The sequence below is a fragment of the Heteronotia binoei genome, chromosome 4 (genome assembly GCF_032191835.1).
Source record: "Heteronotia binoei isolate CCM8104 ecotype False Entrance Well chromosome 4, APGP_CSIRO_Hbin_v1, whole genome shotgun sequence".
In the NCBI taxonomy this organism is placed as follows: Eukaryota; Metazoa; Chordata; class Lepidosauria; order Squamata; family Gekkonidae; genus Heteronotia; species Heteronotia binoei.
In genome coordinates this window covers 29,455,336-29,481,689 of record NC_083226.1, presented here as the reverse complement: position 1 = coordinate 29,481,689, position 26,354 = coordinate 29,455,336, and the positions used below count along the sequence as shown (strand labels likewise).

General features: G+C 42.7%; 1 protein-coding gene across 1 annotated transcript in view; it reads right to left on the bottom strand.

Annotated features, from left to right (window-relative positions):
• The window catches only part of CPLX1 (complexin 1), a 202,176-nt gene that overhangs the window by 40,091 nt on the left and 135,731 nt on the right, over positions 1-26,354 (bottom strand). Inside the window, exon 2 of the mRNA XM_060237040.1 lies at positions 23,094-23,269. Within this exon, the coding sequence (XP_060093023.1) occupies positions 23,094-23,269 (176 nt within the window). The remainder of the gene's footprint in view (positions 1-23,093; positions 23,270-26,354) is intronic.

The window sequence follows — 26,354 nt, the reverse complement described above, 5'->3', positions numbered from 1 at the left end:
TTATTTATCCACAGATGGGAATTATGTGTTGCAAATAGTATATAGATAATGCCTGGGTATACTTAGACATCAGTGGTATTTTCGGGCATATATTTATTGTTTAGATGTAACTTATTCTGTCCACCATTACTACCATTGTGGTAACATACTATTGAATGGTTCAGTGTTTTGAATGTGATGAAGTTTAACTTGATATCCAAGTAATCCTGTTGTGAGTGTTTCTTTCAAAATAATATACTGGCATGCAGCTCAAACAGAACAGTGTTTTTCCTGGCTTTTGGGTAGCAGAACCTAAGGCTTCACTTAGACAATAATTTCATATGATATAGTTTTTTGTTTTTGTTTTTTAAAATTACTATGTATATTTGGTGTGTCAAGATGGCAGTATCATTGCCACCTCAGAAATCCATCTCAACAATTTTAGAATGGTTTCCTTTTTGGCCTGCGATATTCTGAATAGTTAAATGATGCTCCTAGTCAGGGCTGGATTAACAATTAGGCCAAACAGGCACTGGCCTATGGGCCCCCACACTTTTAGGGGCTCCGGGCCAGCTCCCCCCTATTTCCCCCTACTTGCAGCCCCCCCCCCCCAGCCTGCACGTGCAGCCAGCAACTGAGCCGCTCTTTGCCCAACTTGCCTGGTGTGGCTGCTGCTGGCATTGGCGCCAAGTTTGCCTCTCTCTGCCTCTCCCCTGCAGCTTTGTCAAAGGGGCTTTTGAGAAGGTGCCTGCAGGCTGCAGTGGGAGCCACAGGTGGTGGTGGGAGCACTCTGACTCTGAGATAATTTGTGAGGTGGCCCTCTGAGATTTTGACTGCCTAGGGGCCTCCACAGGGTTTAATCTGGCAGCGCTCCTAGTAAAGGAAGTTTTTGATAATAACTAACCATAGAACTGTAAACCAAACTGTCCAAAAGCAGTGGGGACTATCGAGCTATCTATCTAATGGGTCTCCTTTCAAAGTACTGGCTTCTACCATTTCCTTTAGGAAGTTTGTAATGACTCATGGGCAAGGCCGGCCATAGACTGTTTGGCACCCTAGGCAAGATTAATTTCTAGTGCCTCCCCTCCACTGATAATGTCACCAAGTCACATGGGAGGCACCAATTTGGTGACCTCAGAAGACCGGCACCCTAGGCAATTGCCTAGTTTGCCTAGTGGCAGGTCCGGGTCTGCTCATGGGATAAGAAACCTCCAGGCCCCAGAGAGATTCTTAAAAATCCAAGGCAGATGAACATTTTAACACCCAACATTTGTGGTAAGTACTGGTAGCCAGACGTCATATAATGTTGTTATCATGTAGGCAAGGCCTAACTACAGGTAATGAGATAGCAGAGGGAGGGAGTTTAATTGGCTTCTTCTCTTTATTGTGCGACTCTGCATAAACACAGAGCTGCAAGCGCATGGAAAGGGGTGGGTAATTCTGCAAATAAATGCCTGATGTCAAGAAGAGTTATTGTCTGATCTCTCAAAAAGTCACTCTCACTGCATTCAGTGGGGACTTATTCTGCACGAATTCTGCTCAGAACTACGGTCGTCGCATAGATCCATGAATTTCAAATCTATCCATCTATCGCATCTCGTCCCTCTGGTGTGATTCTTGAGTCAGCAGCTCCAAGCGTGGATGGAGGTGAAACACTGCCATGGCTTCATTTTTGACGCGTTTTTAGCAAGTCAAAAAGAGCCTGCGTCTCATTAGTAATATTTTGAATGGGCTTCATATTTCCCTTCATTTCCACTTGAGTGTTCCGGATGAGATGCTTTATGGCAAGTGCTCACAACAATAAGCTCTGATGTGCAGCAATTCTCAGTTTTGAATCTTTATTCCAAGAACGCATGTAGACCTCTCACATCAAGATTTTGTAATTGTTTTTAAAAGAAGTATCTTATTATTCACTGTGTGCACTCTAGTCATTTCTGATGGGCAGCTAGGGAGTCTAAAGAGGGCTGATACACTTCAGGGACTCCTGAAGCAGCGGCTGGGTCAAGCAGTGGCAAATACACAAAGCAATCCTCAGCAGAACTACTCCAGTCTAAGGCCATTGATGTCAGTGGTCTTAGACTGGAAGAACTCTGTCTAGGATTACAGTGGCAGTGCCTACATGCAGCTCTGCCTTTTCTGCCATAGGAGCAAATGCCTGCTGTTCACTTCTATGAGAGAGAGAAAAAATGTCAGTGCTCAAGGATACAATTTGGACAGAAGCTGTACTTTGAGAGGGAGGCTGGGTTTGGCATCCTGTCCTAACAGAGCTTTTTTGGTAGCAGAAACTCCTTTGCATATTAGGCCACACCCCACTGATGTAGCCAATCCTCCAAGAGCTTACAGTAGGCCCTGTAAAAAGAGCCCTGTAAGCTCAAGGAGGATTGGCTACATCAGGGGTGTGTGACCTAAAATGCAAAGGAGTTCATGCCACAAAACAAAACAAAAGCCCTGGTCTTCTTAACTATCTTACCAATTACCGTATTTTTTGCACCATAAGACTCACTTTCCCCCCCAAAAAAAGTGGAGGGAAAAGTGTGTGCGTCTTAAGGAGCGAATACTGCAAAAAATTCACACAAATGCCTCTAAATTCACACAAACAGCTCTAAAAACTAGGTGCGTCTTATGCTCAGGTGCGTCTTATGGAGCGAAAAATACGGTACATCTCATCTGCTTGGTTATAAAACTTGGTGGCTGCCATTATCTCAGTAGCCAAATCCTTTGTTTACAACAGTCACACCCTCCATCGTGCTTCTTGGCTAAACTAAACTATGAAAGAGACAGAGCTTGGGATTATAGGGTTGCCAGACCCCTGGTCTGGCCAGGGGATCCTCCAGTTTTCAGGGCTCCGATCTGCCCCCGCCCCCCAGCTGGCTGGCAGGAGAAACCCCACTCCAGAGATCAGGCATAATTCTGAGAGAACTTCAGCCAACCCTACTTTTCTGGGACTAAATTCTACTCAGTAGACCTGAGTAGGATTCTGAGTAGATCTGCTCTTACAGTGGGTGCGATCAGATGGGGTTTTTGTCCCACCATAGCCCCCCCCCCACTCCCAGATTAAAGAGGTGCATTCCCATGCATGCATCTGGCCTCCACCATGCCATTGCACCTACCTCATCTTCCGATGCCTCAACGCTGCATTTAATAGCCATCAGGTACTTCCCTGTGACAAACTCATTGACGCACCTCCATGGCGCATTTCCAGCCATTTGAATGGCCAGGGTGCACCATGCGTGTGTTGTGCATATGCAGGAGTGGTGTGAATGCTCCTCTGGACATGTGCAGCCTGTTCCTCTCCTGGTGGCCGAGTGCACCTTAAACAGTGCTACACCAGTAAACCCACCAACTTCTTTGGCTTTAGAGGAGAGTGCTTCAGATTATACTATTAGCCTCTTTTGTTGTTTAGTTATATTTCAAAAATTGCAAAAATACTGTCTCAGCAGATGCCTTTTGCATGGGCATTGAGGGAAGGAGAGGGTAATTTATCATACAATAAATTTACAGCGCAATCCTAAATTAAGTTACATGCTTGTGAAGCCCATAGGCTCAGGAACTCTGTTTAAGACTGCACTCCAAACTATCAATTTGAAAAGGAATTGCATCATGAAATTGTCATGCCCTGTTACTATAATAGAACCTCAGAAAATTAAGTGCTCTTAACTCTTCACTTTGCAGATTAAAACCCACCCTTAATGATCAATTAACAAGCTCTGAATGACCAATTTCCAGGACCGGATCTACATGTTTTTTTGAGGGGGGGGCAAATTTTAAAAAATGACACCCCCTTATGGGCCATTCTATCTTATGGTCCCATAGAATACAATGGATTCCATACCCAATTTGGTGCCCCCGCTCCATCAGCGCCTGGGGTAAGCACCAACCTTTGCCCCCCCCCTAGATCCGTCTCTGCCGATTTCCATATTTAAGCACTATTAAACAACATTTTTGAGGGTGGGAATTTTCTATTAATGTTCTGATAATGGAAAGGGTTCTTAAGAGAAAATGTATTCTTAGAAAAATCTGTTTGGGGGTGGGATCTCTGTATTAAAACCTGTTCTTAGAAACTTCTGTTCTTGGAAAATTCCTCTCCCCCCCAAATTCCCTCTTATACTCAAACGTTTGAATTGATTAGCTTTTTAGATGTTACAAACAGGGATGGGCACAAAGTGGAAAAATGTGGTTCATGCTGGTTAGTGGTCAACCCACAAATCAAACAACTGGTTGTGGTTTGTGGTCCTGTAAACCCTGTTGAAAGGGACTCTAGTCCCTTTAAACAGGGTTTTCGTAAAGCCAGAAAATCAGCTGAGCAACAGGGAACAACCTGTCTTGGGCTGTCTTGTGCAGAAGGCAGACTGAAAAATACCTGGATGGCAGAGAGGCACTCCCTGCAGCTCAGCTGTTTTCTGCTATCTTGTGCAGTCCCTTGAGAGTTTAAAGGGACCACACAAGACATCTCAAAACAGCTGAGTGGTGGGGAGGCCAATCTAGAATAAGAGAACATAAGAACATAAGGGAAGCCATGTTGGATCAGGCCAGTGGCCCATCTAGTCCAACACTTTGTGTCACACAAAAAACCAGGTGCCATCAGGAGGTCCATCAGTGGGGCCAGGACACTGTTGCCTCTCCCAAGCACCAAGAATACAGAGCATCACTTGCCCCAGACAGAGAGTTCCAACAATACGCTGTCACTAATAGCCACTGATGGACCTCTGCTTTATATGTTTATCCAATCCCCTCTTGAAGCTGGCTATGTTTGTTGCCGCTGCCACCTCCTGTGGCAGTGAATTCCATGTGTTAATCACCCTTTGGGTGAAGAAGCACTTCTTTTTATCCATTCTAACCTGACTGCTCAGCAATTTCATTGAGTGCCCATGAGTTCTTGTATTGTGAGAAAGGGAGAAAACTACTTCTTTCTCTACTTTCTCTATCCTGTGCATGCATAATGTAGACAAGCACAAGTCATAAACATGAAAAAATGTCATATATTGTGAAGCAACTGGAAATGCAGGTATTTTGGGTTGCTCCCTCAAGCGCTCAGACAACATCCCCCTTTCACTGATTTTTTTCAGTAATTTGTTTGCTAATTCAGGAAATGCAAGTCTGACAGGCTAGATAGCAAAGGTGAGTTCATCACATTCACCATGTGATCTTCTTTGGATAAGATCAATAATGTGAGTAATCAAAGCAGCATTGCCTTCTATCTGAATTGATTCTCTTTACCTTCAGGGCTGTCAGTATGTAGTCAAACTTGACTGGCTGCATAGACCTGCTACATCATGACAATTGTTCTGTGATTTCTGAACAGCTAGGATCACCCTTGCAAATGAATTCAGGATGGAGAAAGGAGCCTTAATCAGGAAAAAAATTGATGCGAAAGAAGCAGAAACTAAAAAATAATGCAACTTACAAGACGAAAAGGGGTTTTTTTTTGGGGGGGGGGGGTTTACCAGTCGTTGACTCCAAATTGCTAATTTCTGCTTGAGAATCAAAATGGACATAGTTCTACATGCTATTATCTGTTGTGTTGTATCTCTCATCGCTCATCAACACATGCAGCTCTTCAGGTTGCAGTTATTGTGACTGAAGTGTGCTCCAAGAAAAAAAAAATCATTGCAATTTTGGATCCAAGATTTGGAGTTGACACATTTACCATTGATTTCTGGTTTTCAGGAAGGACAGTTACGGGTTTAGGATTCAAATCTGTTTTTTTGGTCAGGGTGCATTCCAGAACTTCAGGACTATTGTTTTCCTTAGCAGAAAAATGGAGGGTCTAGTGCAGCTGCTTTTAAAAATAAGGGCAACAGATTTGCACAGAACATAGTCATTCCACTAATCTAAAGGCCCCCAAAGCTTCAAGCAGAATGGGCAAAGAGGTTTGATTTTACAGAATCCTGAAGTCGGAACACCTTAGCTTGCTTTTCACCAGTTTCCCATAGGGAAGGAATGGTGGCAGACTGGCAGGAAAATACCAGCCACTGGTGGTACTTTTTTTTTAAAAAAAATAAATCCTGTCTTCATGTGGTTTCTTTATACACTCTTGCAAATTTGGTGCCTCTACCTCAGGAAATAGCACCCCCCCCCCCCGAGCCCCAGATACCCATGGATCAATTCTTCATTACACCCTGTGGTTATGTTATTCCTATGTTATTCCATAGGGAATAATAGAATGCCCAGCAGACATTTCCCTCCCCCCACCCACTTTCTGTTTATTTATTTATTTGGTTAATTTATATTCTGCCCTTTCCCAGGTGGGCTCAGGGCAGATTACACTCAAATAAAACCAAGCAAATACAATACAATAAAACCAATAAAATACAATTAAAACATCAATGATGACTTCTGATGACCCTGAAGCGGGGGGAGGACCTCCAAACTGGGGGATCCCCTGCCCCCACCTGGGGATTGGCAACCCTGTCATTTGCCATTCTTCCTTGAAGTGGTCCATTGCTTTCTTTCACAAGTAAGGAAGGTTTCCTTTTCAGAAAACTGCCCCTGCTCTATCACTGCAATCTTTGAAAACCGTTTGAAGGGTTTAAAAATAATTTTAAAAAGATATAGAGCATGTTTGTATGAATGGATGTGATAAATGAATCATCCAATTGCTATGTGACATATATCTTCACACTTGGATTTCCATGGTAGGGGTATCTTAATTATTTACAGATTAGTACTACTATTTAAGGAGTTCCTTGTGGGTGTAATCTCCCATTCCTCTGAAAATGTCATCTGGCTCAGAATAGCAGCTGTGAGCCTTTAAAAGTATGTCTCTGGAGCTTATATCCGATGGTAATTGGCTGGGAGCTCACGCAGTTGCCTGGGAAATGAGGAGAATCAAAGAAAAACAAGACACTTGCTGCTGCTGACAGTATCTGAACATGAAAAATTCTACAGATATTTTCCAGGAAGTGTTCTTTGTAAAGGCTAAGAATTCCAGGGGATGTGGAATGGTATGGATAGATACCAGAAGATAATCATGGTTGGTTCTTGGATGGGAGACCACCCAGAAAAATTCTGCAAAGGTAAGCAATGGCAAAACATCTCTGCTTTTCACTTGCCTTGAAGCCCCTTGCTGAAGTCACAATAAGTCAATAGTGACTTGACAGCACATATATACATCCAGGTCTGAGACTTTGAACATCAAAAACATCCTCTAATTCAGTTCAGTTGAATATAATGGATTACCTGATCCTTCCCTTTACAAATTGATGGAGTTCCTATGGGCACTAGCAAGGAAGAAGCCCTGCTGCACATAGGAGTCTGAATAGCAGCAATTGAGACTTACTTTTGGGAGTGACTAATGTGCGCTTTGAATGATCTCGAAGTAGGGTGCAAAGTGCTTATCCATAAACAGCTCCCATGAGGATGGTAAAACAAATAAATAACTGAAGTATGTGTTTGGGAGGCACATACACAATGTTCCCTTAGTCAGACCACTGGTTTATCGAGGTCAGCATTATCTACTTTAACTGGAAGCAACTCTCTAGGGTCTCTCACAGGGGTGGAATTCTAGCAGGAGCTCCTTTGCATATTAGGCCACACACCCCCTGATGTAGCCAATCCTCGAAGAGTTTACAAGGCTCTTTTTTGCAAAAAAGGGCCTTGTAAGCTCTTGGAGGATTGACTACATCAGGGGGGGTGGCCTAATATGCAAAGGAGCTCCTGCTAGAATTCCACCCCTGGTCTCTCATCTCCCATGTCCTCTGGTTCTTTCACTGGGAATGGCAGGTATTAAAACTAGGATCTACTGCAGGAGTACTCAACCTTTTTGGACCTGCAGGCACTTTTGGAATTCAGTATGGTGGGCGCAGCAACAAAATCGCTGCCACAAAACAGCTGCTGCAGGAGGTGGTACTAGCCACAGAATGAATGCCGCAGCTTACCTTCAGTCACACAGTGAAGATCCTTGTGCTATGGTGGCAGCTGCTTCCAAAGCAACATTTAAAAAAAAATCTGTTTAGACAAGGCTAATCAGAAGCCTTGTTAGGCAAAACCCCCACCTGACCCTGCTCCCTGTCTATAAACACTTGATGGGAACCAGAAAAGGTGTTGATGGGCACTGTGGTACTCATGGGAACAACATTTTGGACCTGTGATCTACTGCATGTAAAGCAGCTGCTCTATCAATGAGCCATGTCCCTTCCCCCAAACAATTATTAATATACATTAAACTGTTTTATAGTGAGTCAGACTAGTGGCTTGCCAAGGTTAATATTGGCTACTCTGACAGAGGCTTCGTGGCATCTTAGGGTCTTTCACGTCATCCACAGTCTGGTCCTTCAACTGAAGATTCCAGGGTGCCTGGTGCCTTCTGCATGCAAAGCAGATTCTCTATCAGTGAGCCACACTCCCTTCCCTAAAACCATTGCAATCAACAGATGTGAGGCTGCCTTATACTGAGTCAAACTATTGGTCTATCAAGGTTACTGTTGGCTATTTTAACTGACAACAGTTTTCTGTGGTCTTAGGTAGAAGTCTTACAGTCTTCCTAACCACTTCCCTGGACATAGCTGGGCTGCACATGGGACATTCCCTTCAAATTGGTACTGCACTGAGAAATGTGATGGAGATTCTGTGGAAAAGAGCCAAACAGCTGGGCCCAACTCACACTGGTAGGACTTCTAATGTTTTCCCAGCTGCATGGAAGCTGCTTATAAATAACTAGATCCCACACATCTGAGAGAAACTCTCAGGGGTGCCTGAAATGACCCCTAAACAACATGGAACCTTTTGACTAAGTTATGTGTACAAGAGGAGGCAATTTGTTTCGCCTACCCAGTAAGTTATTTATTAAGTCAGAGGAGGGAGGAAAGCCAAGATAAGACTGCTGAGGTCCACAACAATAATTTCTGATTCACTTTGCTGTACAGCATCAGCTTTTAATATTGATGTAATCACCCTGACTTTGCAGTATGTACAGAGGTATTAAGCAGTAGGAATGAATGATTATACCAAGCTTGTTTTCAGGGAAACAAGCTTGGTATAATCATATATATTTCATTGAACATTAAGCCCTTTATGATTCAATATAGGAGCTACTCTGAGATCAGAGATGCCATTCTTAATATAACTATATACATAATTAAATTAAATCAGTATTTTTGAATCAGTATTTGGTAGGCAGCAAACCTCAATATTTATGGTTAGGCAACATGAGAGATGGCATTCAGTGATATTTAACATTTGATAGTACTTCAATTTCTTAATAGGCAAGTCAAAATAACCAAGTGAAGCTATAACATTTCCCCTTTTTGTTCCTTTTATCTTTTTCTTGGCTCAGGACCCACTTTTCTTTCATCTTTTTCAGGCTGTACCACTCAGTTGTTTAAATGTGGATATATACTGACCCAGACTAGAGTACTGAGGGACTGACTAAAACCCTTCTTTGTGGTAATTCAAAACTAACACACAGCTTTACTTCACTTTTAAGGGGAAATGTCAAAGTGGGTATCAGATTTAGGACTTAGAAGGTGAACAGGCAGCAGGAATGAGGTAACTTTGTGTAAACATAAACAATAGACAGTTTGTCACCAACAATTAGCTGTTTCATTAGTTATACAGACAGGCCTTTACCACTGAGAGAGATCTCTTGGCAGTTTCTGCATAAATAAACAAGCATAAGCTTCTCTGTCTCAAAATACTTAAGTTTGTGGAGGCAGGAACATTTACAGAAGTCCCAATATCCCCTCTTTTCCACTTGATAGGGCTCACCCTGCTTTACTAGGAACTATTTTCCTCAGATTTGAAAGGGATCACCCCCCACCTTGCTTTACTATGAGATATTTCCTTCAGGGAAGGGCCAATCATCACCCCACATCCCTAACTCAGGATCCTTCTTGATCCTCTCACTCTGCTTAACTGTCCTTTACACTCAACTGTCTTAATTCAGTTAAAGCATTAATTGTTTACTGTTTGTCACTGAAGCTAGCAAGTTGGGTTAAGAACAGCACACATTTAGAATTTCCAGTTTCACCTTTGAATATGTGTAGTGAAATTTTGCCATGTTTCAAACTGTCATGAAGATTTATTTCTATTCTATGGATTATTTAAAAAGTTCCACCGGTCTCAAGAAGTACCTCAGATAGAATTCTGTAGAATCAATTTCAGTACAGTGGTACTGACTGAGCACCAGATTTTTTTGATCCAGTTGGGATCTTGATTAGTTGATGTAGCATTCAGGACTGATCCACAGATCATATACTCTTGTATTTGAGATTGGATGTGTTTTTACTTCATTATGAAAAAATACTTCAATATTGCAGCATACATTTAATACAGATTAACAATGGTGTGGATTCTACAAACTGGGAATACAGCAATGCTAACACAGACCTGTCTGGACATTCTCTTCCCCTGTCAGACTCCTTTGACAATGGAGATCTGACAATGTTGGGTGAGGTGGGTGGAGGTCTCGTGGACAAAATACCATACCAGAGCAATGTAGCACCTTGTGGCAGGGTTCCAACTCTCTCTTCAATTGACTCCACCCCACTATTTTAAATGAGAACAAGTGGACTCATGAGGATCCTCCTATTTTTTCTACATTATCTGCACTCACCTCCCATTTTTTTGTTTCCTGAATTCTTTCCAGTGCCTCATGTAGAAGCAACAGTTTTAACCAACGGTGGAATTCTATCAGGAGCTCCTTTGCATATTAGGCCACACACCACTGATGTAGCCAATCCTCCGAGCTTTCAAGGCTCTTTTTTATAAGCTCTTGGAGGATTGGCTACATGATGGGGGTGTGGTCTAATATGCAAAGGAGCTCCTAATAGAATTCCACCCCTGGTTTTAACTGCATATAAAACAGGGATACTTTTCCTTACATATCTGAAATTTGGCAGAGAGGATCCCCTGGGTGAGGTTCCTGTTAGATTTAGGGGGGGTGGGGAGTTACTGCCAGAAATGTGTTTCCCATTGCAATCTATGGAAACAAATCCCCGAACTGAATGATTAAACCAAATGGCTTTAATAACAAAGTTAATGGAACCAATTCAGGTATTTAGATCGGAAATTATCTGAAAATGATAATTAACACTGTTTTATTGCACCTCCCTAGCCACTTCCCCTATAATATGGAAACTGTAGAATGATGGTTATACTAAAGTTATCAGTCTTTGCTCTGCTCAACAAGGGTTTCTTTGACAACAGAAAGCAATCATTCAAGTACAACAACAAGGACAGAAGTTATCACTTTTTGGGATTTTCTCTGTTCTGTTTTGCTTACATAGGATGACATGCATATTATGGTTTGACAATTTCTTCTAGTCTCTGGAGGGGATTTCTCCCCCCCCCCCTTTGTGAATAGGAGCTTTGTTTAGAGAAAACGAGAACCAAACAGAAGCTGAGTTTTTGCAGGCACTGAGATTTGCACAGGACACCCGAGGGACCAAGTTGCCCAGATTATATTAGAAGTCAGGAGGCGACTTTGATAAAATATTGAATCCACATCTTGCTGAATTTTACAGTTTAAGAGAATTACATATATACAACACATGGAATTTTAAAGGGACACTCCTCTCTCTGAATTTAAAAAGCTTAGAAGTTTATTTTGTCTTGATGTGTCCTTCAAATGACCTTTGCCTGTTCTCTGAATTCAATCCAGTTCACATCTGTGTCCCTTTCTACTGTAGATCAAGATGGGTAACTGAGTTAGTATGTCTATAGCAGTATAAAAGAGTAAGAATCCAGTAGCACTATAAAGACAAAACTTGTGGTAAGATATGAGCTTTCATGAGTCATGGCTCAGATACCTACCAAAAATTTTGTTAGTCTTTAAGGTACTACTGGACTCTTACTCTTTCCTTTCTGTTGTTGGATCAAGGCTTTATATGAGCTGAACTCAGTCTAGGAATATCAGAAATTGCCCTCCATTTTTCTTACATAACTGTTTTACAGCTTTCCCTGAATGTTTTTCACATGTACTATTCCAAATCCATGTATCCCTTATCTGGCATCTGTGCATTTGATTTCCTCCCCCCCCCCCCACACACACACAAAATGCAGAACTTTGCACTTGTCTCTGTTGAATTTCATTTCATTCGCAGCAGCCCAGCTTTCCAAGCTATCAAGGTCATTCTGTCTTTTGCTTCCATCTGTAAGACGTTTGCTCTCCTCCCACATCCAGTTTTGCATCAGCTGCGGCAAATCTGATAAGGATCGCAGCCCACCCCTTCACCTAAATCATGGATTTTCAAATAAGTTGATGCCTTGAAAATTTAGTCTTGTAATTTCCCTTGCTCCTAATCATCCCTTGCTCTGAAATTTATTACTCAGTATGCAGTTAATAATAAGATGAATTTCAAATTTATGCATCGCTTTTGTGCTTGCACAACTGGCGTTCATCAGATTAGGCGGCCAAGGCCAGTCACTGCTGTGGGAGGAAAATCAGATGTTGATTACTTTAAACCTCTAACTTGAGCTCAATGAAACATCCCTGTTTGCTGGAACTGGTATGAGATTTATTTATTTTTTTGTAAATGGGAATGCAGTTTATAAAATATTACAATTGCCAGAGGCCCTTTTGTCCCAAAGTCATTGCATCAATGTGACTACTTCCTCCTCCAGGAGGGGATCCACGCTGATTCACCTGGAGCACGTCCAAGCAGCAAATCATGTAGGAAGAGCTGTGATGAAACATGAACTGAACACAAGGAAAGACCCAGTTGCCCAGGTAACAAGTTGTCTTTGCCCACACCTGCATTACAGTTTTCAAGTGCCCCTGCAAGAATTGTACAGTATATACATAAATACATACCTATACAGATACACAAATACGTAAAACAATTTTACAGATTTCTTTAAAAGACCTTTTCCTAGCATTCACAAATGCTGCCCGTAGTTGGTGACCCAGTTACAATTAGCGCCATGGGCAACTTCCGTTTATTTATTTGCCATCAGAGGTCCATCAGTGGCTATTAGCCACAGTGTGTGTGTGTGTGTGTGTGTATATATATATATATATATTAGCCACTGTGTGACACAGAGTGTTGGACTGGGTGGGCCACTGGCCTGATCCAACATGGCTTCTCTTATGTTCTTATTTCAAAGAGAAAGAAGTGCTGGAGCACCTTAGCACAGCCCATTTGCATACGCCACACACCTCTGACATCATTGGAAGGCATACTAAATTATATCAGCTCAGCATCTACCTTAAAATACTTCTAGAATTATAATTGTCATAATCAAGGCTTTTTTTGTACCAGGAACTCCTTTGCATATTAGACCACACACCTCTGATGTAGCCAATCCTCCAAGAGCTTACAGGGCTCTTCTTACAGGGCCTACTGTAAGCTCCAAGAAGACTGGCTACATCAGAGGTGTGTGGCCTAATATGCAAAGGAGTTTCTGCTACAAAAAAAGCCCTGGTCATAATAAAATCTTACTCCCATCATACTTGTAAAGTTATTTTCTCCTATGTGGCCACAGTGATGAAGATTTCCATCTGTCTGCTTTATATGTTTTGGTTATTTCCCCATTTTTTGTGGGGAGGAAACATTAGAAAGTTTGTCAAATCTTAGAGTTCACAGGGGGTTGAACAATGGAGTCCAGAAGCAAGTATTTGGGGAGGGGAGTAAGAAAGAAAGAGTACAAGAAAATCTAGAGTTCTGGAGCTCTACTCCTGTGAGCTCCTTCCCAAAATGAGGCCTGCTTGCCATCCATCTAACATAGTTTCTAGCTAGATCAAGATGGGTAGCTGTGTTCGTCTGTCTGTAGCAGTAGAAGAGAGTAAGCGTCTAGTAGTACCTTAAAGACTAACAAAATTTGTGACAGGGCAGGAGCTTTCGTGAATCATTCTTAAGTGAAGAACTGAGCAGCTTCTAGCTGTGGATGTATCAAGCCCAAAGCAGAACTGAGTGGCAGATGGAGATTGTATTGGGCATCCCTATCAACCTACACTATATCCTTCTTTGATGAGTTTTCTTTGACCCATTACACACACACACATCTTACTGCAGATTTTTCAAAGCAGGAAGCCTTTAATCTTGACTTCAGGTTCTATGCTCACCTTATGCACGATTATTTTTCCTCTGGTGTATTTATTCTGCAGCAACAATAAAAAGCACACTTTTCTAAACTGGGGTGGAATGTCACTTGTGATATCTGAGGGGTGGTATCCAAAGCTTTTTATAAACTTATACAATTGCCCTATTGCAGCTGTGCCATAGGGTCCAGCAAGCACCTTCCATTTAAGTCCTTGTGGTTCAAGTTTTGTGCATGCATTTTAGCATTAGTTCATTGAGTGAAAGGGAATAGAAAGGAATGCAAGTAAAGGGGGAAAACCCACTGTTGAAACTGACCAGACATTTTCTTAAACTGATAAGCAGCTGAAAAGCCCTGTGGAGCACTACGGGATTCTCTACTATATTATTGGCCACTGTGAAAAATGGGAAAGAATCACAAAATCCCATAATATGGAACACATTGAGTATACAGAATGCACAGTAGAACCCACTGACACCGGCACTGCAATCTGTGATTGTTGGCAACATGTGTGTGCATGCACCTGTACCTGTGCAAAATCAGCTGCAGCTCATCCACACTTTGCACAGGGCTGCAATTTGTATAGAGGAGGAGTCCTCTTGCAGAAGCTCTGGAGAGCATTTTTCAGACTTGTGGTACAAAATTGAAAAAAAAGGGGGATATTTTCATTGATTCCCTAGTTCAGCTTCATAGTAATGCTAATTTCCTGCCCTTCCTTGCAAATTTGTATAGTTTTCTCTGTGATTCTCTAAACTGGTTGTGATCTTGGAAGTTTTTTCAAAGCCTGTCCTGTGCAGACCGCACTCTTCCTTTAAATGGATCAATCCCAAGCAATTCTTAAATTTGGAGGTTCACAGGTCCATGTGGATCAGCTGCCACTTTAATGTTAGGCTTCTGGAGACTGCCAGAATGACACCCCCTCCCCCAATTTTTTTTGTTCACTAAAGCATCAAAGGGAAAAATATTTTTAAAGTTGTAGACTTCGCATTCCACCCTCTCTCCCTCCATCCCTCCCTTCCCCCCTCTCTCTCCCTCTCTCTCTCAATCTCTTGTCAATTTAATTCAGCACTGACAATTCCCCCCTTTATTTTGTTTGCATGCAGCACTGAAATCTTTTTTTTATGCTAGAGATGCTGCCATTTGTCTCCTCTTGATCCCGCTTTCAAGTCAATACCAGCAGGGAACTAAACCTCATGCAGCTCCTTTTAAACTCCCCCTGTTGCTTTTTTTTTTTTTTATTCAGCAATCCAAGACTAGCAATAATCTCATACTCATGCCACTTGTAAAAAAAATCCAAAAAACAAAGGTAAAATGGAGCTTGTGCTCTGATGAATGGGGGAGAATGGCAGAAGTTATAGATTGGGTGGAATGACCTCCATGTGGGTGGGGAGTGATCTTCAAGGGGTGGCAAAAAGGTGGGGGGAATCAAGGGAATCTGTATGCTTTGAATTATCTTTGGCTTGGAAGCAAAACAAGGGGCAAATTGGCAGTATCCAGTATTGAAAATTGTTTATTCATATACAGATTATAATTGTTGATCTTTCTGTCTACTTATTTATCTAGCTACTGAAGGGAAAGTGTCATGGTGTACACCAGTCTTGTTCTGATCAGAAGTGAAACAGGTTGGTTCTTGGATGGGAGGCCACCAAGGAAGACTCTGCAGAGGAAGGTAATGCAAAGCATCACTTGCCTTGAAAGCCCCTTGCTGGAGTTGCATAAATTTGTTGTGCTTTGATGGCGCTTATGTCCTTGTCTTTCTTTCTGTCTGTCTGCCTGTTTGTCTATCTATCTTATATCATCTATCTATCATTGTAATGTACATGTGTAGCTATATTATCTACAGCTACGTATTTATCTGCAATGGTAATATAAATGTCAAAAGAGTGCCAAAGAAGAAGGCTGTTTCATTTTTCAAAGCTCCTAATTTTTAGCAGATCACAAACAGTCCCCAGAAAATCTATCTTGTTTGGTAAGAGTTAAGACACATCATTGAGGATCCCATTAATCATTTGTGCTAGTTGAAATTCACGTCATTGGTGAGTTATCAATAATTAAAAAGCAGATGTCATTAAAGCCTGCTAGACAGGACACTGCGGTCACCCGGGATGTAAACTTTATCTTCAGAATTACAGAACATGATTAACAGGGAGGAAAAGTATTATCTCTGTTTGAGGCCCTTGACCTTCAGACATGCCTTGAATATTCCTCCGCCTGGAGACAGTTATGGGGAGAATCTCAGAGACAGAATGAATGTTCTACATTGCACAGCAGGAAATCATATCTTTGAAACTTGGAGTTTTGGCAACAAGCAGCTTCTCTTGTGAGATGGTTTCCTTAGGGCCTTCAAGCGATATCCTCATGTTGTTACTCAGACTGGGTTTTTTTCCTGTGAATATGCCCGTACTGCTTTGATCAGTTTCACTAAAACTAGGGGATTTTGTAAAAACCTCGCAAAGGTGGTGTTGCATTTGTTCAGAATCTTCATCAATGGATGTCAGTTTCCCATGGGCTCTCATGATCCTAGTACTGGTGTATATTTTTCGTATCTCGAAAGGGGGAATGAATTTTTAACTCTTAAAAAAAATGGAATGCAGTAGCATTCCTCCGGCTGGTGATCAGCATTCTATAATAATTAGGCCTTGCCTCCGGCATCTGCAGTGGCTACTGAAAACATCTGAGATAGAATCAAAGAACTGGAAATGGCTCTGTGAAAGGATGAACAATTCATTTCATTTATTTTTCTTCATTTATATCCTGCCTTTTTCCCCAGTGGGGACCCAACACAGCCTATATCATTCTCCTCTCCTCAAAAGCCCCGTAAGTAAAGGTTAAGCTGAGACTATGTGATTGGCCCAAGGTCCCCCAGAAAGCTTCCATGGCAGAATGGGGATTAAAATCTGGATCGTCCAGATCCTAGTCCAACACTCTAATCATCACATGACACAAAGGCATGTAATGGGAACAATCCAGGGCTTTTTTTGTTGTAGCAGGAACTCCTTTGCATATTAGGCTACACCCCCCTGATGTAGCCAATCCCCCAACAGTTTACAGGGCGCTTCTTACAGGGCCTACTTTAAGTTCTTGGAGGATTGGCTACATCATGGGGGTGTGACCTAATATGCAAAGGAGTTCCTGCTACAAGAAAAGCCCTAGAACAATCTAGTTAGCTGCTATGTGGTATCAGAACTCTTACCACCATACTGTAGAAAGCTTTCTGGTACACCACTAAAATAAGTGGTGTCTTTAACACCCACAAATGCTTCAGTGATGTTAAAATTCTCCCTGTGCCGTTAAACCTGGGAACACACTTGCAAGTAATCACAACGTATTTATGTTGTAAATGTACGTACTGCCTCTTATGCTGTAAATTTATGCACCGCTTGAGGCAGCTTGTAAGTAAAAAATATCATAAATGCATAAAAACAATATAAATAATAAATATTAAAAACAATCCATTAAGAACAGTATAAAGTAACCCTTGAGTAGCCATCAAATATCCATTAAAACAGTCCTCAGGCTAGAAGTGGCCATAAACCGCTATAAAAGCTCTTAAAACATCTTGGCCTGGGGCCTAGAAGACAGTAGGGTAGATGCCAGGTGAGTCAAGGGAAGGGGCATTCCAAAGGCAAGGTGCCACCACTGAAAAAGCCAAGGCTACTGCATCCAGTGAGGGCATAGTAAGCTTCGAATTAAGATCTTATCTGATAGGATAGATTGCTGATACTGAAGTCATCAAGTGACAAATTTTGGTGTGTGAGCCAGTCCTTCATGCAGCTTAGACATCTTTGTCCTTAATCTCCTATAAAGCCACTTTCTTTTATTTTTTTTAAAGTTTACACAGATGCTCCAGAACTACTCTGCAATCCAATAGCATGCAGCTAAGCAAAGCATGCGCTCCATTCTCTGTGCTGTTGTAGATGCTTACCTTTCAATCTATTTCTGAGAATGTTGTAGCAATATTCCACTTTCCATTCATCAAGCCTAGTAGCTACATTGATTCATGGAAGGAAAAATGCGGGAATTTGACTAAGTGATTTATATCTTTGATTCTGAACAAAAATGTGCACAGGCGGATGGAAATCTTGACTGTACTACATCTTCAGTTGCAGTCTGCACAATACAAGGGCCTGTCAGTTTCAGGGTGTTTAATGGCTCTCATCACTTAGTACGGTTCATCCTATATTTTTCCTCACTGGTGCTGCAACTGGATTGGAAAGGTGGCTTTGCATTCCTGCCCTGCAGTCAATATTGAAGCATCTATACAAATGTTATTAGTTTGGAGTCATCTGCAAGATCTTGTTTTCCATTAAGACGACAGCAGCACAGCCAAGAAACTACATTTTTAGATGGTGAACTGAACCTAACTGTCAAAACTTCAGTAATGCAGTCATTCTGAAGTAAAAATGTCTTGCGATAATGCTGCTGCTTAAATGGAAAAGGTATGAAATATCAAATGTTGATGTCTAAAAGTGAGCAGTTTTCATATGGAATATAAGCTGAATGGCAGCATCTTAAATTCAGCATTTATTCCGAAATTTGGTGTATGTAGGCATGAATCCTACAGGACATGTCTGCCTCTTCCCTTTCTGGAGCCCCAAATGGGGAACAGGGAACCCCCAGGAACAGGATGGTGGGAGCCAGAGGTCTGCAGTGGGAGGAGGAATACAGTGAGAGGGCGACAATTGCCCCCTCTTTTGCTTGTAAAAATCCTCCACAAGATCCAGCCTGTGCATTCCAGATCTATTCCTGTATTTTAGGGCTGCCAGTCTCCAGGTGGGACTTTGGGATCCCCCAGAATTACAATTAATCTCCAGACTACAGAAATCATTTCCACTAGAGAAAACAGATGCTTTGGAGGGTGGACTCTATGGCGTACCCAACTGAGGTCCCTGTCCTCCCCTGGCTCTATCCCCAAATATCCTGGTGTTTCCCACCCCGGCTCTGCCCACCATACCTCCCATTCCTCACCAGTGACCAGGGGGGACTTGGCAACCCTAATTGTTAAGGGGGGAAATGGAGAATTGTTCACACCTGAAGTGGCCAACTGCTGGCCTATGAGCTTCATCTGGTTCCCAAAGCAAATTTATGTGGGGCATAGTGCAACGCTAGCATCACAGTGTGATTTTAAACAAAATCTCAGTATTTCACTTCTAAGAAGAAGGAGGCAGGAGACTCCATGGGTATCTAATTGCTTTGGGAGGGTTTCTTCGGGGAAGCATGCACATTCCTGAACCCCATTCCCCAGTCAATGATCACATATTGCCTAAATGCATCTGCTTGATATCTGCAAAACTCTTATGGCTAAGTGGGTGCCAACCATGATTGTTCTGGCCCCTGGACCCTGTGGGTATAAAGTGCTGTCAAAGTTCAGCTGACCTATAGGGTTTTAAATGCAAATGAGAAGCAAAGGTGATTTGCCATTGCCTTCCTCTGCAGAGTCTTTCGGGGGGGGGCGGGTCTCCCATCTAGGTACTGACCCTGCTTAGCAGCTCCTGAGATCTGATGATACCATTCCACAGCCTGGACTAGTGTCTTTTAATTGTTTAACCTCTGGCTTTGAGGTCTCTCAGAGAGTACTGGTATAATAGGGCCCCACCACCACTCTGCCACTGTTCACTTCTAGCATACAGATAGATAACTAGTTATCTGTATGCTAGAAGTGAACAGTACAAAATCCCCCTTGCTTTTTGAAGTGCAGAATGAATAGTCTACTGAAAAGGCCATCGGCTTTAACACATACATTTTGTCTGATTGTAAGTTCTCATATTTTAATTTGGCACAGATTCATCATTGAACTGATAGAAAGAACTGGGTTTCTGTGAAAGTTATATGCAGAGAGAAGGGAAACTGCTATGTATATTGTCAACACATTGTGGTATATATTGTTTGCAAATGTTGGCAGTTCCTCCAGAGCAGAAAGTCAGGTTTTTTTGTTTTCCATCTCCCAACTCCCTAAGATAACCTATAATGTTCTTCTTGTATGATAGTTGCCTTCTTTTAGCTTATAAGTATTTACTCGACACAGGAAGATAACTCTGAATGTAAAAAGATCACCATAAAAATGATATACACACACACAAAAAAAATTATCAGTCATAACTGTAATGTATATGTGAATGCAAGATGACCCCTCTTTTCTTTGATGGCATACCTGTGAAAAATCTAGTCCTGCACTTAAATAAATACTGTATTTCTCAGTTACGTCATTTTCTGCATGACACACTGTTCTTAAAGCAATATCACAAAAAAGGGGATTGATTTCAAAGTTCTCATCCTGCACTGTTTCCAACCCCTAAATTCCCACTTCAGCTTTCAATGGCACAAATTGAACTTGTAAATCTTTGTGGTTGTATTGTTTTCTTTACTGTTCCCAGAAAATATACATTTTCCCCAGCATCCTTTCTTCATCAGTCAATCAGCATACACGTAAACAGTCTTCATTGCACACATCAGAACTGCGTGTCATGCCTTTTATAAAGCATATACTGCAATACACACAGATCTACAAAACAAACTGAAAAGAGGTGAACTGAAGTTTGCCTCTAGTGTTGGATCATCACTGACAGAACGGATTTGCACCAACAGAGTGGGACTTCCTTCCCATGCCCACGAACTACAGCTCAGTTTGATCCTCAAAATTCTCACTTCTGAGGTACAAGGGGCCCCCACCCCAAAAAAAGGGCATGAGGGGGAAGAGTGAAAAGTCTGCTGGTGGAGGGGGGTGGGCAACTGGTAAAGTGGGACTTTCTGTTAGTGGGAATTTCTATCCCTGAAACTGCTGACAAAAGCATAAAGAAAAGAAAAGAAATAAGGGGAAATTGTTCATAACTACTTGAAAGGCACTGGCCTTCTTATACGGAGTGGTTTGCTTTTTCCCATAGATAATCTTCCTGAGAAACTTTCACAGCCATAATGTCTGGGGTTGCCAGCTCTAGGCTGAAGAATGCCTGGAGATTTTAGGGGCGGAGGGTGGGGAGAGAAGGATATGGGAAGGGAAGGGATCTTAACCAGGGCTTTTTTTGTAGAAAAAGCCCAGCAGGAGCTCATTTGCATATTAGGCCACACCCCCGGTGCCAAGCCAGCTGGAGCTGCGTTCCTGCTTTTAAAAAAGCCCTGGTCTTAACAGGGGATAATGCCATAGACACCAGTGTTCAAAGCAGCCATTTTCTCTAGGGGAAACTGATCTTGGTCATCTGGAGACCTGTTGTAATTGAAGAAGATCTCCAGGTGCTGCCAGGATGTTGACAACCATAATAATGCCATAAGTCCATCTCTCTCATTTGAGAGTTTTCCTGCAGGAAGCAGAACAGCTTTGTTCTCGCCACAGAGCTTTCCTGAACTGAAGAGAGACCATTCTTCAGAATTAGTGACCTCTTGGCAGTTATTGACAAGGTGATATGTTTGCAATATTCTTTACTCTGCAATGGGGGAATTTATGCTTATTTCCTTACAGGCCTCTGCCAAAAGAAGAAGAAGGGAAAAAAAGCAAATGGCTTCACTGGCAAAATTCAGTCTGCGGAATGCTCTTGTGTTATATTTCTGGAGTGCATTTCCCGCATGATAGAAATTAACAAAACTCAGCAGCTTTCCTGAAGCGACCCAGCCAATTAGCCCCAATCCAGCTAGGTGATATATGTGCCTGAAGACACAGAAATCTGTGGACTTAGCAGGGGTTTTTTTTGAGCAGGAATATGTAGGAATGCACTTCTGTCAGGCTTGGCATTGGGGGAGTGACCTAATATGCAAATGAGTTTCTGCTGGGCTTTTTCTACAAAAAAAAGAAGCTCTGGGGCTTAGTCTGGATTAACTCTCTGCAGGAACTCAGGCCCTTGTTCTGTCCATAAACCCTCAGCGACCCTGTGAGGTTCACTAGAAGGAGATATAATGATTTGCCTAGTCAGCTTCAGGACAGAGCATGCATTGGATGAGAAAGTGCCATATACTGATTCAGACTGTGGATCTGTCAGAGTCAATACTTTCTACTTTGAACGGCAGCAGCTGTCCAGGGTCTCAGGCAGAGGTCTTTCCCATCACCTACTACCTGAACCCATTAATTGGAGATGCGGGGGGCGGAACCTGAGACCTTCTGCATGGAAAGCAGATGCCTGACTGTTGAACCATGCCCCCTCGAATCATTACTCTGGCTCTCCAGGCGGAAACTTTCGTATCTTTACCCATGTCACAGCCTCATCTTCTGTCGGGCTGAAATTTTCTCAATAGAATGCCATTCTCCATTCAACAACTCTCCCCGCCCTCCCACACACACACCACTGAGATACCTCATTAAAGATAACTAGGAAACATACATGAATTCGTATTTGGCTGGTAAGTTTCTGCACATTTTGCAGTCTCATATACTGCAAATTTTTACTTTGCTCTCTAGTAATCATTACCGATGATGAAAAAACAAATGAAATTGTAAATATGTGGGAATGGCGCATGCTTCAGCAATTTGGGAAACACTAGAAAATACTTTAACACCTGCAATAGATTTGCCGTACAAAGTTTCTCTCTTCGGAGGAAAATAGCAGCTCACAAAACTGACATACATTCAAGAAAATATATCAGAAGCAATGTTTTACTGATTACTCTGGATTTGTACACTGCATTGAACTTTGGAACAGCAGTAACATAGTAATAATAAGAGTTGGATTTGTGCCCTGCCCTTCAATTGGAGTCTCAGAGGTTTATAATCTCTTTCCCACCCTCTCCCCACAACAGACTACCTGCACACCAGGTGGAGCTGAGAGAGCTCTTTTGAGAACTGCTCTTGAGAGAACAGCTCTGAGAGAACTGTGACTGACACAAGATCACCCAGCAGCTGCATGTGGAGAAGTGGGGAATCGAACCTGGTTCTCTCAGATTAAAATCTGCTGCTCATAACTACTACACCAAACCACTACAATGATCCAACGATTAAAAATAGCCTAAATGCTGGTCTGATTACCGCTGTGCAGTGACGGAATGTGACCATCGTTAATGGCAACAACAACTATTATGAAAATGGACTTAGGCTGTTGTGTAGCATTGCCATTAGCAGATGACATCAGACTCGGTTTGAAATAATTGAAATTCCACATACACTCTGCTTACATCCCATGAGGACGAATGGAAATCAGTCCAAAATTGAACCCTACCTTGTCCCGAATCCCTTGTCTCACGTTTTCCCTTTCAGCCTCCATCTTGGCGTATTTTGCTTTCCTCTCTTCCTCTTGCTGCCTAAGGGCCTCCTGCCGTTCTTCTTCCTTCTTGGCAGCGTCCGGGTCCTTCTCTTCTTCTCCACCCAGCATCTTCCCCATGTCTTTGGTTGCCCCTAAGGAAACAATGTGACAGACATACCTTGTAAGCAAAAGCAATGGTAAAGAGAGACCTTCTGCATTGAACACAATATGCTGCTCTTGCATATTGTAGTTTTATGGAATTGGGTGAAGGATGTGCGTGAACATTGTACACACTCCAGGACATCCTGGAAAACATCCACAATGGAGGAACATACACAAACACAGGAACACCTGAAGATGCCTTATCATCATAGGAACACATCGAAAACTGCCTTAGTGCACATTGGTCCACCAAGATCAGTATTGTCTCCTCAGACTGGCAGGAGGTACTACTGCTGCTGCTGCTACTATTACTAGTAGTTAGTGGTAGTGGTAGTAGTTTATTATGGTCTTTGGACCAGCATACAGTTCAAACAAGCATAAAATGCAACAGTAATACAATGGTAAAAATTTTAGGAACCTTTAAGATGCTGTTCCTGTAATTTAAGAATGAATGCACAAAATGTAGCAACTTCACATGTAATCTTAGAATTATTACTGTCAGATTAAAACTAATGAAGCCTTGCTTTATTTGTGTTTATGTGGCTAGGAATCGTATCAAGTAAGGGGGGTGATAATTCCATGACAAACCTCCTTGTAGGGTGGACAGCTGAAGAACATAACTCTACAGACTCAACTTCCCCTATGGGACAAGAAGAGCATAACCTTTCTCAGTAGGGGATTTTATTGTCCCTAGGCTCAATAACTGCAGAAGGGAGAGCAAAACACCTAGCTATTGTAAGTGCCCTTCTAAAGCTGTTTAGCCTGGCAGGAGCTTTTCAGAGTCTCAGGCAGAAGTCTTTCACCTATTACTTGACCCTTCTACCTAGAGAAACCAGAGATTGGTTTTTCCTGTGTGGGCAAGACAGTCCAGTTGAAAATGGCCGCTATTGTATAATAGCAGTAGCCAACCCTGTGTGAGGCTGCAGTTTTTTCTCTCCATTTGTGGTGGACACATTCATTTGAGGCTCCCTTCATTTCAGCTCTGTCTTTAATTGACTGTGCCCAGCTAATAAAAAATGGATTGATATACAGGAATAGATAGCCTAATGAGCTGATTATTGTACTCTTTAGAATTTAATATGGCAGAGGCACAATGCGTTCTGGGAGAAGGGAGAGATCGCAGAGTAGAAAATCATTAGCAATTCTATTCATTTTCCATTCAAAGCATTTCCCCTAGAAATTAGCATAGACGCTGAGAATCCTCAAAGTTTTCATACATTAGCAATTGCATAACTCTTGAAAGCAGAGTGGATTGGCCCTTCAACCTTGCAGGAGAGTTCTTGGTGGGCCATTGCCTTGGAGGGCCACTAAACGCCAAGAACAAGCCAAGCAGCATCAGGGGGTGTGGCCTAATATGCAAATGAATTCCTGCTGGGCTTTTGCTACAAAAAGCCCTATGCAAAGCAACAGTGACCTAATATGCAAATAAGTTCCTCCTGGGGTTATTTTCTACAAAAAAGCTCTGGACACAGGGCATTTAACTACAACCCAACCAGGGGCAGCACGAATGGCCATTTTAATATCACAGTTCCCTTCCCCATTTGCAAGCTAGCGTGGTATAATGGATATATCTTTGGAGAGCCAGTTTGGTGTAGTGGTTAAGTGTGCAGACTCTTATCTGGGAGAACCAGGTTTGATTCCCCACTCCTCCACTTGCACCTGCTAGCATGGCCTTGGGTCAGCCATAGCTCTGGCAGAGGTTGTCCTTGAAAGGGCACCTGCTGTGAGAGCCCTCTCCAGCCCCACCCACCTCACAGGGTGTCTGTTGTGTGGGAGGAAGGTAAAGGAGATTGTGAGCCGCTCTGAGACTCTTCGGAGTGGAGGGCGGGATATAAATCCAATATCTTCTTCTTCTTCGCAACACCTTTGGGTTCAAGTGCTACCTCACTTGTGAAACCTGCTTGCTGACCAGGGCTGGTTTCAGAGTTTGGGGGCCCCTGAGCATTGCCCAGCAGCCTTATCATGCCCTCCCTCCCTTCCATCCCCACACCTGCATGCCCCCCCACCCATGCATCTTTCTCCTGCTTGCAAACCCTCCCATTGTCCATGCTGAGTTGCCTGCACTGCTTTCCACTGCCACAAGGAATGCCACAACTGTGCTGCATCCACGTGCTTTTTCTCATTGACTCTGGCCATCTGGGAGCTCAGGTACAGACAGGTGGCAGGGGTGTGTGTGGATAGGGGTGGGGTCAGCAGCAGTGGATCTCACCAGAAGTTCTGGGCCCTGGAAGCTGTTCCACATCAGGGTATGCTGACATTGGTGCTGCTGCTGACCCCTTGGAAGCCCCCACCTAGAAGCAGATATCGGATTTATATCCCGCCTTATACTCTGAATCTCAGAGTCTCAGAGCAGTCACAATCTCCTTTATCTTCTCCCCCCCACAACAGACACCCTGTGAGGTGGGTGGGGATGAGAGAGCTCTTACAGCAGCTGGCCTTTTAAGGACAACACCTACGAGAGCTATGACTGACCCAAGGCCATTCCAGCAGCTGCAAGTGGAGAAATGGGGAATCAAACCCAGTTCTCCCAGACAAGAGTCCGCTCACTTAACCACTACACCAAACCTATATCCTTGCATTGTTGGGAAGATTTGATCTAGGGATGCTCTTGCTTGCACACATCATCCCTGGAGTATACCAGCTTTACAACAGGCCAACCCAAATAAAAAGCACTGCCAGAAGCCTGTCCTAAGTTTAGCATTTTTATTTTCCCTAGATGTTTCCGAGTCAGTAGGAGTACATCAGCTTTATCTCCAGTTAGTTTATCTTCTGTTAGAGCTGCTCCGACTGTAATGAGGTATGGTAGTCAGGAAACTGAATTCAGCTATTTGGTGACAGCGGAAAAAAGATAGGCTTATTGCTTCTAAGTGCTGCTTTATAGGCAGTCATTAAGCTAGAATTCAGCCTTACCCCGGCTGGCTCTGCAAGTTTAGGCAAGGTGGGAACATGGCATTCCTTGAAGACAATGGTGGTGTTATTAAAATCAAAGGAAGGACAGGACAGGGCTTCTTCTGGAAACCGGCTGTGCCTGTGCTACTGGTGGCTCCTCTGGTTCAAACAGCCCCTGCCCACATT